Source organism: Thunnus maccoyii, chromosome 10 (assembly GCF_910596095.1).
Source record: "Thunnus maccoyii chromosome 10, fThuMac1.1, whole genome shotgun sequence".
Lineage (NCBI taxonomy): Eukaryota > Metazoa > Chordata > Actinopteri > Scombriformes > Scombridae > Thunnus > Thunnus maccoyii.
This window is the reverse complement of record NC_056542.1, coordinates 14,959,577-14,973,376: the sequence shown is the minus strand read 5'-3', so window position 1 is coordinate 14,973,376 and position 13,800 is coordinate 14,959,577. Positions and strand designations below refer to the sequence as shown.

The window sequence follows — 13,800 nt, the reverse complement described above, 5'->3', positions numbered from 1 at the left end:
ATATAAGAGAAAAGTAGGAAGTAAGAAGTAGGAATATAAAAGTATTTACCTAAAGAATTTATCTAAAATATAATGATAATAATAATAATAACAGCAACAGTAATAATAACAATAATCTCAAGTTCCTGGTTACACAAATGTTTCTGTGTAAGATCTAACAATTTCTAGAGTTTAGATCATTGTTTGCACAACACTAACTCTGGATTATTTTACACAGGGCTAATTTGCAGTATAATCTAGCTAAATGAAAAACTATTTGTATATATAAAACATAGCTACGTCTCATTTCCAGCAGAAAGCCTCTATTTCTGGATGAATTTACCTGTTATATGTACATTCTTCTACAAATTTCTTTCCATTGCTCTTTCTGTAACATTCCTGTCAGCTGTCATTGATTATTACAGAAACACAGCTCTTAGTTGTGGGATTGCCTGCGGCAGAGCGACTATTCTTTCAAGGTTTATAGTTAAAGTCTATTTTTGTAAAAACATCAAACTCACTTTAGGCTCAAACCACTCAGTCATGCCAAACATATGTCTGACCAGTCTAACATATGTTTGTGCAAGAAGCCGCAGTTCGGAGACCAGCGCATTGGTCTGGGACAAATTGTTATGAAATTGAGATTCTAAAAATAATCACAAGACAATAAGTCTTTTATAAGGGGTCAAACCTGAAGCAGCAGCTCTATATTAACAAAATGCCTTTTAGCTTTGAGTAGGTAGTGAGCACACAGTGTGATAAAGATAAAGTCCTACATCACTGTGAGATATTGTATAAGCCACACCAAGGCTATACAGTGCCAGAGGGAATGGATACCTCTGTTTTTTTAAATGAAATGAAAAAATGAAATTGTCTTCAAATCATTCACAGCGCCAGACCATGTGAGTGCAGGGTTATATCATACTGTACCCTGGCTGAATCCTTACAAGGAGGTAAGGGCAAATGGAGCTCATATTTTAAACCCCTTGTGATTACATTTATTGCACTGAGATGTATGAAGGCTTAAATGAAAGAGCAGACGACTGCCATTGTACTGATACCGGAATATGTTTTACAGGAAGTACACAAAGGGAAAACAAAATGATTATGTTTGATTTAGACACTGGAAGCCTTTGATGCATTACAGTTGTTGTAATTTGCACATTTCACCACCAGGAGGTTCAGTGGCTCCTTTAACTCTAAAACTGTGCATGAAGCCTTTTCTCAGAATGACACAGAACTGACACCTTAAACCTCTTATTGTTAACATACAGGGTTAACTGCAAGGTTTATAATGTGTAGAGTACACTGAAGAAAGTAGAACCAATCAATATCTGTGCAGTGAAGTGACAACTCACCAGTGATGCTTGGTTTATGGGGAAAAAAAGACCAATCAATATTTAAATTGTAAATTTATGTATGTGAATTGAAGGTTTGAGGGTCTTTGATGGTCCAGAGTGAAAGATTCTGTGCCCTACACGCTCTGTGCACATGATTATCATCCCAACCCAGGCATGATTAACATCCTTAAAAATCACAGAGCGGCGCAGAGCTGAAATTATTCACATCTCTGTGATTAAAATGATTGAATCAAATCCAAGATGTCGGCTATGTGATGATGAAATTATGATTTCGTCTGGGTTCACTCGCCACTTTTCTCACATTTTTAGAAAAACACAATCTGTTATATAATCATAACAGGATCCATTTTTACTTACACTAAACATCATATAGATATATCTTAATCATGCTATTGATCTAATAATGCCATTTATTGATTTGTGTGTGATCACTTTTACAATGGCTCAAACATGGAGCAATATCATTGGCAATAAAGAGGAGGAGAGACTGGTAAGAGATGTGCAGTGAAACTCTTTCTGTGTTGAGTAATAATTTATATGATTCCTTTTCATTATTGTATTCGGTCACATTTGTTGCTGCAGGTTTTTAAAGGAGGAGTTATATACTTGTTTGTGACTAATAGTCAAGTCAAGTCAGGTTCACTTTTATCTGTGTAGCCCAATATCACAAATCACAAATTTGCCTGAGGGGGTTTTACAATCTTTACAGCAATAAAACATCTTCTATCCTTAGATCCTCAATTCGAGTAAGGAAAAACTCCCTAAAAAAATAATAGGCAAGTGATAAAAAACAAAACAAAAAACAAGCTGCCTTGGTTTAACAATGTCTTTTGAAAGGTGTAAATTAGGGCCTGACCGATATTGGATTTTTGGGGCTGATGCCGATACCGATATTAGGGAGTAAAAAAATTCTGATATAGCTATATATATAATCTTACATATACAGAATATATACATAAAAATACATTTTTTGCAATGATCCCTCAAATGTGGTTACCAAACAATTGTGACAAAGATAAGTAATGGAGGCATGATATTTTACAGTTTAACAATAAACTTTATTGTATAAAATGACATCAGTGCACTGAAACAGTGAACTTCATTGGGAATTTAATAATTATAAATAACTATAAATTTAAAAACACAACAAAAAAACATATGTACATACATATTAAACTTGAATTAAGAAAAAGGATTGAATATATAAAAAAATTCTGCCTATATAATTTAAAAAAATAAAACATATATATTGGTGCATGTCGGACAACATATATGTGGATATATCTGTGATAGGCCAATATCGGCTGATAAAATCAGCTGATCAATATATTGGTCAGGCTCTAGTGTAAATGTTCCCAAGACCATTTCATCAACAATATTTGAGTTTATATAGCTTATATAGTTTTTAAGATATCCTACTGACTAACAATCAAACAAACAGATGGAATGATTCGGTGCACATTTCCTTTAATCTATCTCCTCTAAAAATTAGTTTGACACTATTATTTATTAGATTGGATTCACTTTAATGTCAAGTTTCTCTGATATTTGTCTTGGGCCACAAAGTGAACAAACATGAAAAATAATTTGAGCAGGTAAGTAATCATCAATATTTAGTCAATAGTCAATCAAATCGTTTTATGATCCTCCAAGTCCCCTTAAATCCTCCACAGCTGCTCTTTTTACTGTTCCCAAGGTCACCACTAAAACCTGCTGCTTTTGGCCATAACACGCCCCAAATATGGAACACCGTCGTTAAATATTAAACTTGCTGATTCAGTGGACAGTTTTAAACGATAATCTTTTTTAATATAGCCCATAACTTGCAACTGTCTGTTTTAATCTTTTATGATTTTCTCCATTTTCTATTTAATGACCGTGTAACTGTGTAAATACTAGGTTATAAATAGTAACACTCATCCTCTACTTTCCTTCTTGTGTATTTGTATGGTTTTAAACGTTTGTTTTGGTTTTGCTGTTGAATTATAAAGCACTTTCCTGTGCATGAAATGTGTTATATAAATAAAGTTCATTCATTCATCTATCAATAGTCATATTTGCATTGTTACTCATTCATACTGTATAGCATTAATTCAAATTATTGCTTGTGTATCTTTTTGGAACATTAACACTTATGTACTTGTGCACGCATGTTAGGGATTATATGATGTATATTACTATCCCTTTAGTTACAGAATAATTCAATGAATTAATTAACAAGATCTTGCATCACGTATAGGAAAATTACATTTCCAAATCGTGTAAATTAAAAAAAAAAAAGCTTGCAACCTGTTTTTTCACTTTCACTTCATGCGATGAAAAGTTATAGCCTGAAGTTATGTTTTTTATTCTATGGCCTACAAGACATCGGCCATTATGCAGCCTGGGAAAAGTCCTCAGCCTCCCACCGGGGCTGGGTAACATTTGATATCATCGGATACAGGGGTGTGGTGGTGGAATAGGCTCAAATTATCCGGGTATGCAGCATTATTTTGGACTCAACGTGCAACCAAACGGGGGGAAACTACTATGAGCCCAAACAACTGTCCGCGAGCCCCGCTGCTGCTGCTGCTACCCGGAAATATTACAAGGGCCGGAAAGGACCAATGTTAAGGGAGCACACGTCACTCACTTTTACCCAAAAATATTATCACCGACCATCCAAATTTCCTCGGCCGTCGAGTTCTTTAGAGAAAGCTCCCTTGCCACACCGGCGCAAACGGTCATAATCAAATGGCAAGAAGGCGGCGGCGGTATCCGTCCGCGTTGATTTCTGGGGGGAACCGTGTAAGCTTTTACCCAGCTCAGCATCAGTGAAAATGGCTCTGACTAACGACTGGAAAACAGCACGCAGAAATGGACGCGGACGATAGCTAGCTAGGCGGTTAGAAGAAGGCGTGACAGGCCTCATCCATCTGCAACTGGATGCGTAGGTAAACATTTTCTCAATATACGCAGATGTATAAGCGAGCGTTAGCATCCTAACGGTGCATTGGATATTGTAGTTAGGAAGGATGGCTAACGTTAGCAACAGTGGTTATGTGGGTTTTCTAGATTGCGTGTGGCACCAAATGGCTAAACACGCCGAGCACAGTGTGAAATAGGATGCTAAGGGGGGAACCGTGAAGTTTTGCATGCAAGCGCGTCCAATGTTTTCCTTTTTTTTTTACTCCAAATGTTAGCCAATACTATTACAGGCTGCCTCCTCAAGTGCATCCGTTGTTACTTGCGCCTGTAACGTACTGCTAATGTTTACATTGTGCAGCGAGTGTGATGCTGATGTTAATTGTAGCATTTCTGCCCTTCTTCACAGGATTTGCTGGTTTACATAAAAATGAGAGGCAGTCAAATATACGATAAATTATCTTCCTCATCTGCCAGGGGATCGTACTCCCCTGTAGGTTCATCGGATCAATTAGAGGAAACGGTAAGAATACAAGAGGTGAGAAAATCGACATTCAAAGTGAGTGATTCAAGTGTAGCCAGATTACCTTCAGCCTACAAGTACAACAATGGGAAATATTAATGTGATTAACAACTTATGCATTTCAATATTTTTCACTGTTTTTGAACACTTGGTAAAATGTTGAATTTATTTGCAATGTTGTCTTTTTTTCTTGTTCCCCTTTTCATCAAAGAGAAATAATTTCATCATTAAATTGTTTATGTTTGTGTCTTTGTTGTTGATGGTTGTAGATTAGATTTAATTAAATTTAGTAGTCATTGTACAGTGTAAGTGCCAGTACACCAAAATCCAGTTTAGTATCTAACCAGATAGTGCAAGTATGTGCAAGGTGTCATAGATTTAAACAAAACTGGATGGTCTATAACCAATTAGAGTGTGAGCAATATGAATGGATGTAATGCCATATATTTTTCCATTATGTAGACTTATTTTCATTCTAAGAATGAAACAGTGATGGCTGTTTAATGTACCTAATAGCTGCATGCCATTGGGCCAATTTGTAATAAATAAATAAAAACAGAAATAAAAAAGTCAATGGTGCAATTTGGGTCAATTCTGGGGCTGGAGAATGTGAGCAAACAAGTTTTAAAAGAGGATTGAATGAAAATAATTAACATTTTTTTGCAGGACAGGTTGACCTGCATTTGAAAACATTTTGTAATGCTCTTTGATGTACATTTCCACACAATTAATAGTTTCATGCTGAAAAGGAAAACCTGGATAAGGGACTGACTGTCCCAATGATTTCTACCAATTTATGCATCAGAACTATTCGGTAAGACACCATGCCAAGCTCTCATAACAAGGTATGCAGAAATATGACTTCTCAACAAAGAATAACATCATAAATTGAGACAAAATCTCACTTGCGTTATCTGATATTCAATGAATTTTTTATCATCAGTCTGAGTCATTTTAGTTTCTTTCATCATGATGATGGATTGCATCCAAAATGTTGAAATCACTGAAGAACAGGTTACAGGAAGCTCTGTTCTCCAGTACATACCCTGAGGGTTAACACTGTCTAATAGTAAAACCCTAAAAGCAGCGAAAAGCATGTTTTCAAAGAATAACAGCCACACTGTGATAGGACCTATCTTTCATGGCTGAGTTCTTTTTTTAATGACTGTGAGCAAGGTGGAAAATGCAGTGTTTACACTCTCAACTTCCTTGTGGTAGAATTTGTCATATTTTGCAGAATAGCAGGGTGAGTACAAGTAAAATCCAAATAATCAGTTAAAATACACAAAACCTGCATTTAACCAAAAGTGATGCATTTGCTGTTTGATGTGTTTTTTCAGTCAACACGGTCACATCTATGTACTCTGTCGTATTGGTAGAGATAGATAGCCATTTATACTGTACATTTCAACTGCGAGGATGAAATACAGTATGAAATACATTACAGAACTACTACAGCATAAAAGGTTTAAGAGTAGGTTGGCCAGTGTATAATACTGTAATAAATTGTGTCTAAAGTAGGTCTATTAAATAAGCAACAACCTTTAACCCTTAAACAACCTCTGCCTCATTAAACCAGTAACTTATACCTTTGTAGCAGAGGTCTATGAACATGTAGATGTAAAGGCTTTTAAGAATGTAGAAAAGAACTTTTCTACATTATGTAGATCCATATTTACCTCCATAGTAACAAATGAATCTAATGTTAGTGAAAATGAGCATTCATTCACCGATTCTGGTTGTGCTGCAACCCAGCAGAACCACCTCATGGTAAGTTATTATAAAATGTGAAATGTTCCATATAATTATTAACCTGATGAGGTGGCTAAAAAAATAGAAATGTATTGTTCAATTATTTATGTTTCTTCACTTGATGTAGACTCCAGTTAAACTATAAGTTATATTGTACAATGGTCACATACCTCACTTTAACTTGGGGGCTTTTGGCTTGTAGCTATCCATGTACCATTGATAAATAAAAAATGATCACAGTATTAATAAACCTTTTGTAAGAGAAATTGTAGGATGAATAAGAAACTTAGTATCTGTTATTTTGATATCAAATCTAATGTATATCAAGAACAGTGGAACTAAAATTCAGTGTCAAACCTAGTGAGATGATGCTGAACTAAGCATCAAGTCATTGGTGGCTAAGTTTGTTTGAAATTCATTAGAATTACATAGTCAATGATTGTTGCACATAATGTGGGCCATGGAGATACATTTCTATCTTGTTATGTTACAGCACTGACTTAAATGAATTCTGTTCATGTACATACAGATTTGCCTGAATGGATGGAGCAGCGTTTTATAGGGTCAGATGTTGCTTTTCAGAAAGGGACAGAAAGTAAAATTTGTTCAAAAGGATTTTCTTTCTTTCCTCTATGACCTTTATCCCTTTTTGACCTTTGTTTTTTCAGCTGTAGGAACTTCTTGGCTGAACGCAGATGAGGAATCTTGCTTAGATGAAGGAAAATGTCAATGCAGTAACTCTCAAAGGAAATTTTTGAAAATTAGTTGGAACTCCTCTATCTGTCAAAAAGACATCTTTACCCTTTGATCATAAAGTCATCTTCTCAGCTACCCCACTGCTTTTGGAAGTAAAGTGTGGGCAGTGGATGATCAAGAGGGAGTAACAACAGCTGAACTGTACAGTCTGGAGAGACGAACTTTAGAGTCAAGCTGACATTCAAGTAGTTCTGGAAGAAATAGTAGCATAACCTCACCCTTAGGGTAAAGTTTGTCTTTCACCAGTCAGTGGTGGGATCATTGTTGCCGCTCCTAGCGCTGGAGGTTTGGCTCTGCACCCCCATGTGCCAGTGAGTGGGAAATGTTCCAATTTGGAAAATACAATTTGGACATTATAGAGATGTTAAGTGGGCACCAGGCCCACCAGTTCAAAGGCCTTGGTTTAGATCGACAACTACAGCATCAACAGCAAGTGCAACTTCACCAGCATCAACTCCAGCAGCAGCAGCAGCAGCAGGCTGAGTCTTCTGGAGCTCTTCTGTCTGGACTTGGCTTGGGCCCCCTGCAGGGGTCTAGAGGTAACGCCTTTTCTGATTCTGCCTCCATTTTTGCCAAGATGAGTGCCCCTCCTCCCCCACCTTTACAACAACAGCCTTCCTCATCTCAGAGCTCTCGTTCAAAGTCAAGCAAGATGAGCAGCAGCAGCTCAAGCCATTCTTCAGGCTACCCACAGTTCCTGCGCTCTTTCCACCCGTCTGAGGCAGCACTAGCACAGGAGCAGTTACATCCAGGTGTAGGCCGCTTTGAGCACTTTACCGGGGGAAGTAGCAGTAGTGGGAGTGCTGGGGGATTAGGAGGATTAGTAACATCAGCACCTCCACCCCCTCCTCCTCTGCATCCCGGTCTCTCTGTCCCCCAAGCATCACCCGGCCCCCCCTCTTCCTCTCCTTCCCCTTCAACCTCTGTGGCCACCTCTAACAACCCTTCTAGCAGCAGTGCAGTCAGCTCATTGGGACACCAGTTGGTTGGGGCCCAGTCTGATGCACGGAGCCTTCACCAACAATTTAGTTGCATGTTAGCTGCTAATCAGTATTTCCTTTCTGGGGTGCCTGCTAATGCTAGTTTAGAGCAATTTCTTGTTCAACAGGGAACCCATAACCACTTAGGGATTGGTTTAAGTCAGACAGGTGGGGAGCCTAGTTCTAGTCTCGCTCCGCCTCCTGCTTTGCATTCTTCGCACTCACATGGCCACTCCACCCCCCAGCCACAGCAGGCCCCACAGCAGCCTCCCCAGCAGCAACAGCTTCCACCTCACACCCTGTCTCATCCTCATTCTCATTCCCATCCTCACCACCCGCTCCACCCAGGCTCTCAGCACTCATCATTGAGTGGCTTTGACTTACAGGGTATCCCTGTACTCTCATCAAATCAGATAGCTTCTCTGATGCAGCAGGAAGCAGGTTTACCCCTCCCCTTGCCACTTCATTTATCCTTGTCAAAGGATGATGGTAAAGGGGAAAGCAGTGGAGGTGGAAGTAGTACTGGTAGTAGCAGCAGCAGTAGAAGGAAGAAAGCTATGGCTGGTTATTTGCCACAGAGAAAATCTGATAGCACTAGTAATGGCGGCAGCAGCAGTCATGGCCACAACAGCCACAGTGGTAATCCTAGCGCTAGTAGTAATAGTGGAGGGCTTAGTCATGGTCAGCCCCCGGCTTTAATTGGGAGTGGGGTTGGTATGTCAAATATGGGTGGAGATCCATCATCCCTTCTTGCTTCATCATCTTCATCCTCATCAGTAGTTTCTTCCTCCTCCTCTGCTCCCTCTTCCACTGCTGCCTCAGTACTGGTTACTAATGATTCTCACCTTTCTAAATCTGATAACCAGAGCTCAATGCAACCCAACCCCACAGAGTCTGATACAGAGCACATTTATAGCTGTGGAGAGTGTGCCAAAAGCTTCCCTCACCTTTCAAGCCTTCGCAGGCATTTGCGCATGCATGAGCCAACCACAGCTGGTACTAGCAAAAGTGCTACTACTGGCCCAAATCCTGTACACATTAAAACTCAACCTGACCCAAGCCTTCCCCATTCGACCCAAGAAACTCCCCAACCCTCATCCAATTCTTGTCCTAGCCCAGACAAAATATTTCATTGCCCTGAGTGTGGCAAAGGCTTTAAGAAAAAAGGGCACCTCCTGCAACATGGTGTATTACACTCTTCAGCCCGCCCATATGGCTGCTCCACCTGCTCTCGGGCTTTTAATCGTAGAGAGTCACTGACACGCCATGAGAAGATACATGAGGAAAAGCCATTCAGATGTCCTGCCTGTGGTCGTGCCTTCCGTGAGAGCACCTCTCTACTCAACCATGCTGCCTCAGGCACCTGCGGCAAGCCAGGTAGGGGACCCAAACAACGGGGCAGCAAGACAGGAAATGATGGTGAGGACAGAGTCGGGGGAGGGGGTGGAGGAGGTAATGGAGGAGGGGGAACTTATCAAAGCAATAGAGGGGTAATTTATGGGAAAACTGAGGAAGAAGATGGTGTAATCATTGTGGGGGAAGGAGAACCAAAATCAGGTTTAGGATGTGATGGTCTGTTTCAGTCTGGAAGGGAAGGGAATTCAAATGACAGGGACAGAACAGATAGTAAATACCCCACTGACTACTCTCGGAATCGTTACACAGGCTACCATGATGATCACCGTTCTCAAGGTAACCCATCTCCATGCTACTCTGGTGCCTCTCCCTGTGGAAGTGGGATGGCGGGCCCAGCTCTGAGAAAGGCACCCTTGGCCCCGACACTGCATCCACACTCACAGAGCCACAACCAGCACCACCATCCGCAGCAACAGCCCCACCTGCCCCTATCTTCTCTACTGGATGACTCAGAGGATGATGTCACTAGCTCTGTCAATAATGCAATCTCTGCTATAACAGCAGCTAGCAACAGTGGAAATAGAGGGGATGATAGGGGAGACATCATAGGAGGTCTACTAGGTGGTCTTGGTTTAGGTCCTCTGGGCTCACCTTCATCAACATCTGGCTTGGATAAGAATTTCAGAGGTGGTGGGAACCAGGAGGCTATGAGCAGCAACCCACAGAATCCTGCTGCCAAGCCAAAACGTCCCCGCAAACCCAGAGCAAAGAAAGATCCAGCAGTTGGTGGACAGCCCCCCAAACGTAGGCAATACACTCCGAGAATGGGGCCCAGTGGTCTCCCACGCACTCACCTCTGCAGTGTCTGCGGTAAGGGATTTGCACGTCGCGAGACCCTACGCAGGCATGACCGCATCCATACTGGAGAAAAGCCTCATCACTGCACTGTTTGTGGAAAATATTTCAGAGAGGCTTTTCACCTAAGCAAGCATCAAACAGTCCACTCTGGGGCAAAGAATTACAAATGCAGTATCTGTGGGAAAGAGTTTGGTTACTCCCAGAGCCTTAGGAGGCACAGTAAACTCCACCAGAAAGGGGAGCTGGAAGAGGTGCCCACAACACCAGCTGCAGAGAACCTAAACAGCTTTAACCCAAACCCTCAATGTAGCGTGGCCCAAGACAGGAGCCAGAACCAAGCACCAAGCACCTCCTCCTATTACTCCTACCCTCAAGATGTCAAGCCTCAAGACACCAACCCTCAGCCACAACCCCCACCCCAGCCACATCCCCAGGCCCCACCTCCACCTCGACTTTACACCTGTGCTATATGTTGGAAGTCGTTCCGCCATCACTTCCACCTGACTGCCCATCACCAGACGGTTCATGAAGGAGGGGGTGAAAAGCTCTTCTGCTGTGAGGTATGTGGGAAGGCATTTGCTTACTCCAATAGCCTTACTCGACATAGGCAATCACAGCATGGGATGACCCGCACTGAGCCGTCTAACCCTCAAGAAGGCAGCAGCGGGTCTGGAGACAACAGAGGCGGGAGTGATGTTAATCAGTCAACGTCAGAGAGTGAGGCTGCCACCAATGCCCTGCTACAGATGGCTCCTTCCACAGAAGGCCATGGAGGGCAGAGTCTTAGCGTTGTCACTCATAGCCACCAGCAGCCACCCCCACAACCACCACCAGCTGGTTATTCTCCTCTCTTTTATGATGCTGCAGCAGCCCAAACTTCAGCATCTAATGCCCCAACTTATTCTCAGCCTCTGCCTCCAAACTCAACAATCATGCCCCCGCAGCACCCGCACTCCCCAGCCGGGGTGAAAGGAGAGCACATATATCCAGCTGGATCCCGTAGCCGCACGCTTCACACCACAGCCCCGTTCCAGCCCCTTACGGAACTGCCCTCCACTGAACATCATCATCTGCATCATCATCATCATCTCCTCTCCCACCATCATCCTCATCATCAGTCAGGTACCCAGTCCCACCAACACCTTGACTGCAGCATCCAGTTATCACATGATGACATGAGACGACACAAGAAGAAAAAAAAAAAGTCCGAGAGGAGAGATCGGAGGGAAAATAAATGGGAATCCCAAGATTTAGTCAGATTTGATGGAATCAGAAGGAAGAGAAAGATAAGTTGTACAATAAGAGGGCAGTTGAATAAAAAACAAGGCTCTCTTCGTTTGACAATTAGGCGGGGAGGAGGATCAGGTGGTGGTGGTTATAAGCTTGTCAACACTGGGGGAATGAAGGTGCAGATCCTGTCATCTCTAAAAGTTCCTGTGAAACGTTTTGGCTGTCCTATATGTCCCAATTCTGTGTTTTCCCGCAAAGCGGGACTGTTAGTCCACATGGCAGTGAAACACCCACAAAAAGCCTTGACCACTCCGGAGCGACTGAGGTGCAGTGTATGTGGGAAGCAGTCTCACCGGCCTTTGGCAGCCTTCATCCATCGGGCCTCCCATCGTGCCAGAGGGACTTTCTCCTGCCAACGCTGCTCCGCTCGCTTCTGGAATGCTACACTTCTCTACAGGCACAAGGTGTCCTGCCGCCGCAGGGCTAAAGGACTGCAGCGAGGTGATGCTAAGATGCTTACGCTTTCAAAGAGACCAGGAGAGAGACAGACCCGAGAGGGTCAGGGGGAGATGCCATTCCTACAGGGACCATACAGATACTGAGCATCCTGGTATCTCAAAAGAGTGGCATACAAGAGGGATATTTCTGTTCTAAATGGGAAGGTGAGAAAAAAAGGGACTTGAAAAGGCATCTATTGCCTTTAGGAGAATTTGCCTGGTGTCTGTGTTGACATCTACTCTGCTGACTATTAGAATGAGTGTGTTAACAACTACTGTAGAGCATCCTATAAAATATCACCAGAAATTCTTCCAGATTATATTGGAAGGTGTTTCAAAGACGTGACTGTTTCCATAGGATCACTAACCCCTTAAGTGCATTGACACTATGCTTGGCTGACACTGTGCAGTTACTAGACAAGTTTAGGTGAAATGACCTGCTAATGTATCTCTCCTCCCCATATCCTAACTAGAATCCCTGCTACACCTCTTGCTGTATGATAAACGTCTCTGCTGTGTATTTTGTCTTGTTGTTGTTCACTTAGAGGCTCTGAGGATTTTTTTAAATGTAAAGTGCATTTATTAGGAGTAGGGACATGGGGACAAAGACATTTGTTGATAGTTTGTCAGTGCATGTTTGTTCTCTGGTCAAGTTTTTTGCTGAGGTGATATCACTCCTACAGTATGTGATGGTTTATTCAGTATATCCCCAGAAGTTTGTAGTGTAAACTTGATTTGAAAGTTGCTCTATATTCCCTAGTGATTTAATCACGTATAGATAAAATGTCAAAGTTGCTGGTAATTAGTACAAGGATCCCTCTCCTGCCAAAATGAAGAAACTTACAAAAAGCCTTGCTTGTTATGTTCACTTTACTTCATTTATTTGAGATATTCCTAGCTTTTATACCAAGAGATTGAAAACAGGTTAAACAAGTGGACTGTAACACATGTTTATCTCATGTTATTTGTATGCTCTTTTTAGCAGTGATTATTTCTACAGTACTTCACGGTGTGTTTAAGTCAAGGACCTATCATAATAGAGGCAAATGTAATATTCCATGTATTTATGTGTGTAACCCAATCAGTCTTCATGCCAATATATTTAACTCCTTCTACCTTGTTTTTTCTTTTTTGCTGAGTTGCAATCATATTCTTACTGTCAAGCCTTTTTTTTTTTCTTCTGAAGAAAAATAAGTTTTGTCACTTTATTCACATGAAATGTTCATACCCCTTTCAAGCCTTGTTTTTTTTTCTTCTAAAGAAAAAATGATAGTTTTAGTAGATTTCTATCACATTATTTACTGAAAAGTCAGTAGTTGATTATATTTCAGCAATGAATAAACCTTAAGTGTAATCATTTGTTTTCCCTTTCATTTCTCGTTCAAAGTTACAAACTGCAATATCCAGAAGACGGTACAAACTGCTAGTTATTAAACATAGTTAAGATGTAACTGTTACCAAAGCCAGTATTGAAGTTACACAATTATATTTAGCTATATGTCCTATGTGAATTTGATATCACTGTGTGGATTAAATGGATTTTAAGGATGTAGTACCAATAAATTTCATTGAAATTCTTAGGCCTGCCCAAGTTATTGGTCAGA

The 13,800-nt window shown here is 41.2% G+C and overlaps 1 protein-coding gene across 4 annotated transcripts; it reads left to right on the top strand.

Moving 5' to 3' along the window:
• The first annotated feature begins 3,681 nt into the window (after positions 1–3,681).
• Positions 3,682–13,553, top strand: si:dkeyp-69b9.6 (zinc finger protein 865). Of its 4 annotated transcripts, XM_042423768.1 has the most exons (4): positions 3,687–4,273; positions 4,654–4,767; positions 7,188–9,632; positions 9,921–13,553. In XM_042423768.1, exons 3-4 carry the CDS (start codon positions 7,598–7,600, stop codon positions 12,299–12,301), a joined length of 4,416 nt encoding a protein of 1,471 aa, XP_042279702.1. In that variant the 5' UTR covers positions 3,687–4,273; positions 4,654–4,767; positions 7,188–7,597; the 3' UTR covers positions 12,302–13,553. The 4 variants fall into 4 exon arrangements, with proteins under 4 accessions (XP_042279701.1, XP_042279699.1, XP_042279700.1 ...); XM_042423767.1 differs by having other exon boundaries at positions 3,682–4,269; positions 7,188–13,553; XM_042423765.1 differs by having other exon boundaries at positions 3,682–4,273; positions 7,188–13,553.
• Positions 13,554–13,800: the final 247 nt, after the last annotated feature.

Bases quoted from the DNA above. Each gene is read 5' to 3' on its own strand.
- si:dkeyp-69b9.6 (XM_042423767.1), top strand. From the start codon at position 7,598: ATGTTCCAATTTGGAAAATACAATTTGGACATTATAGAGATGTTAAGT.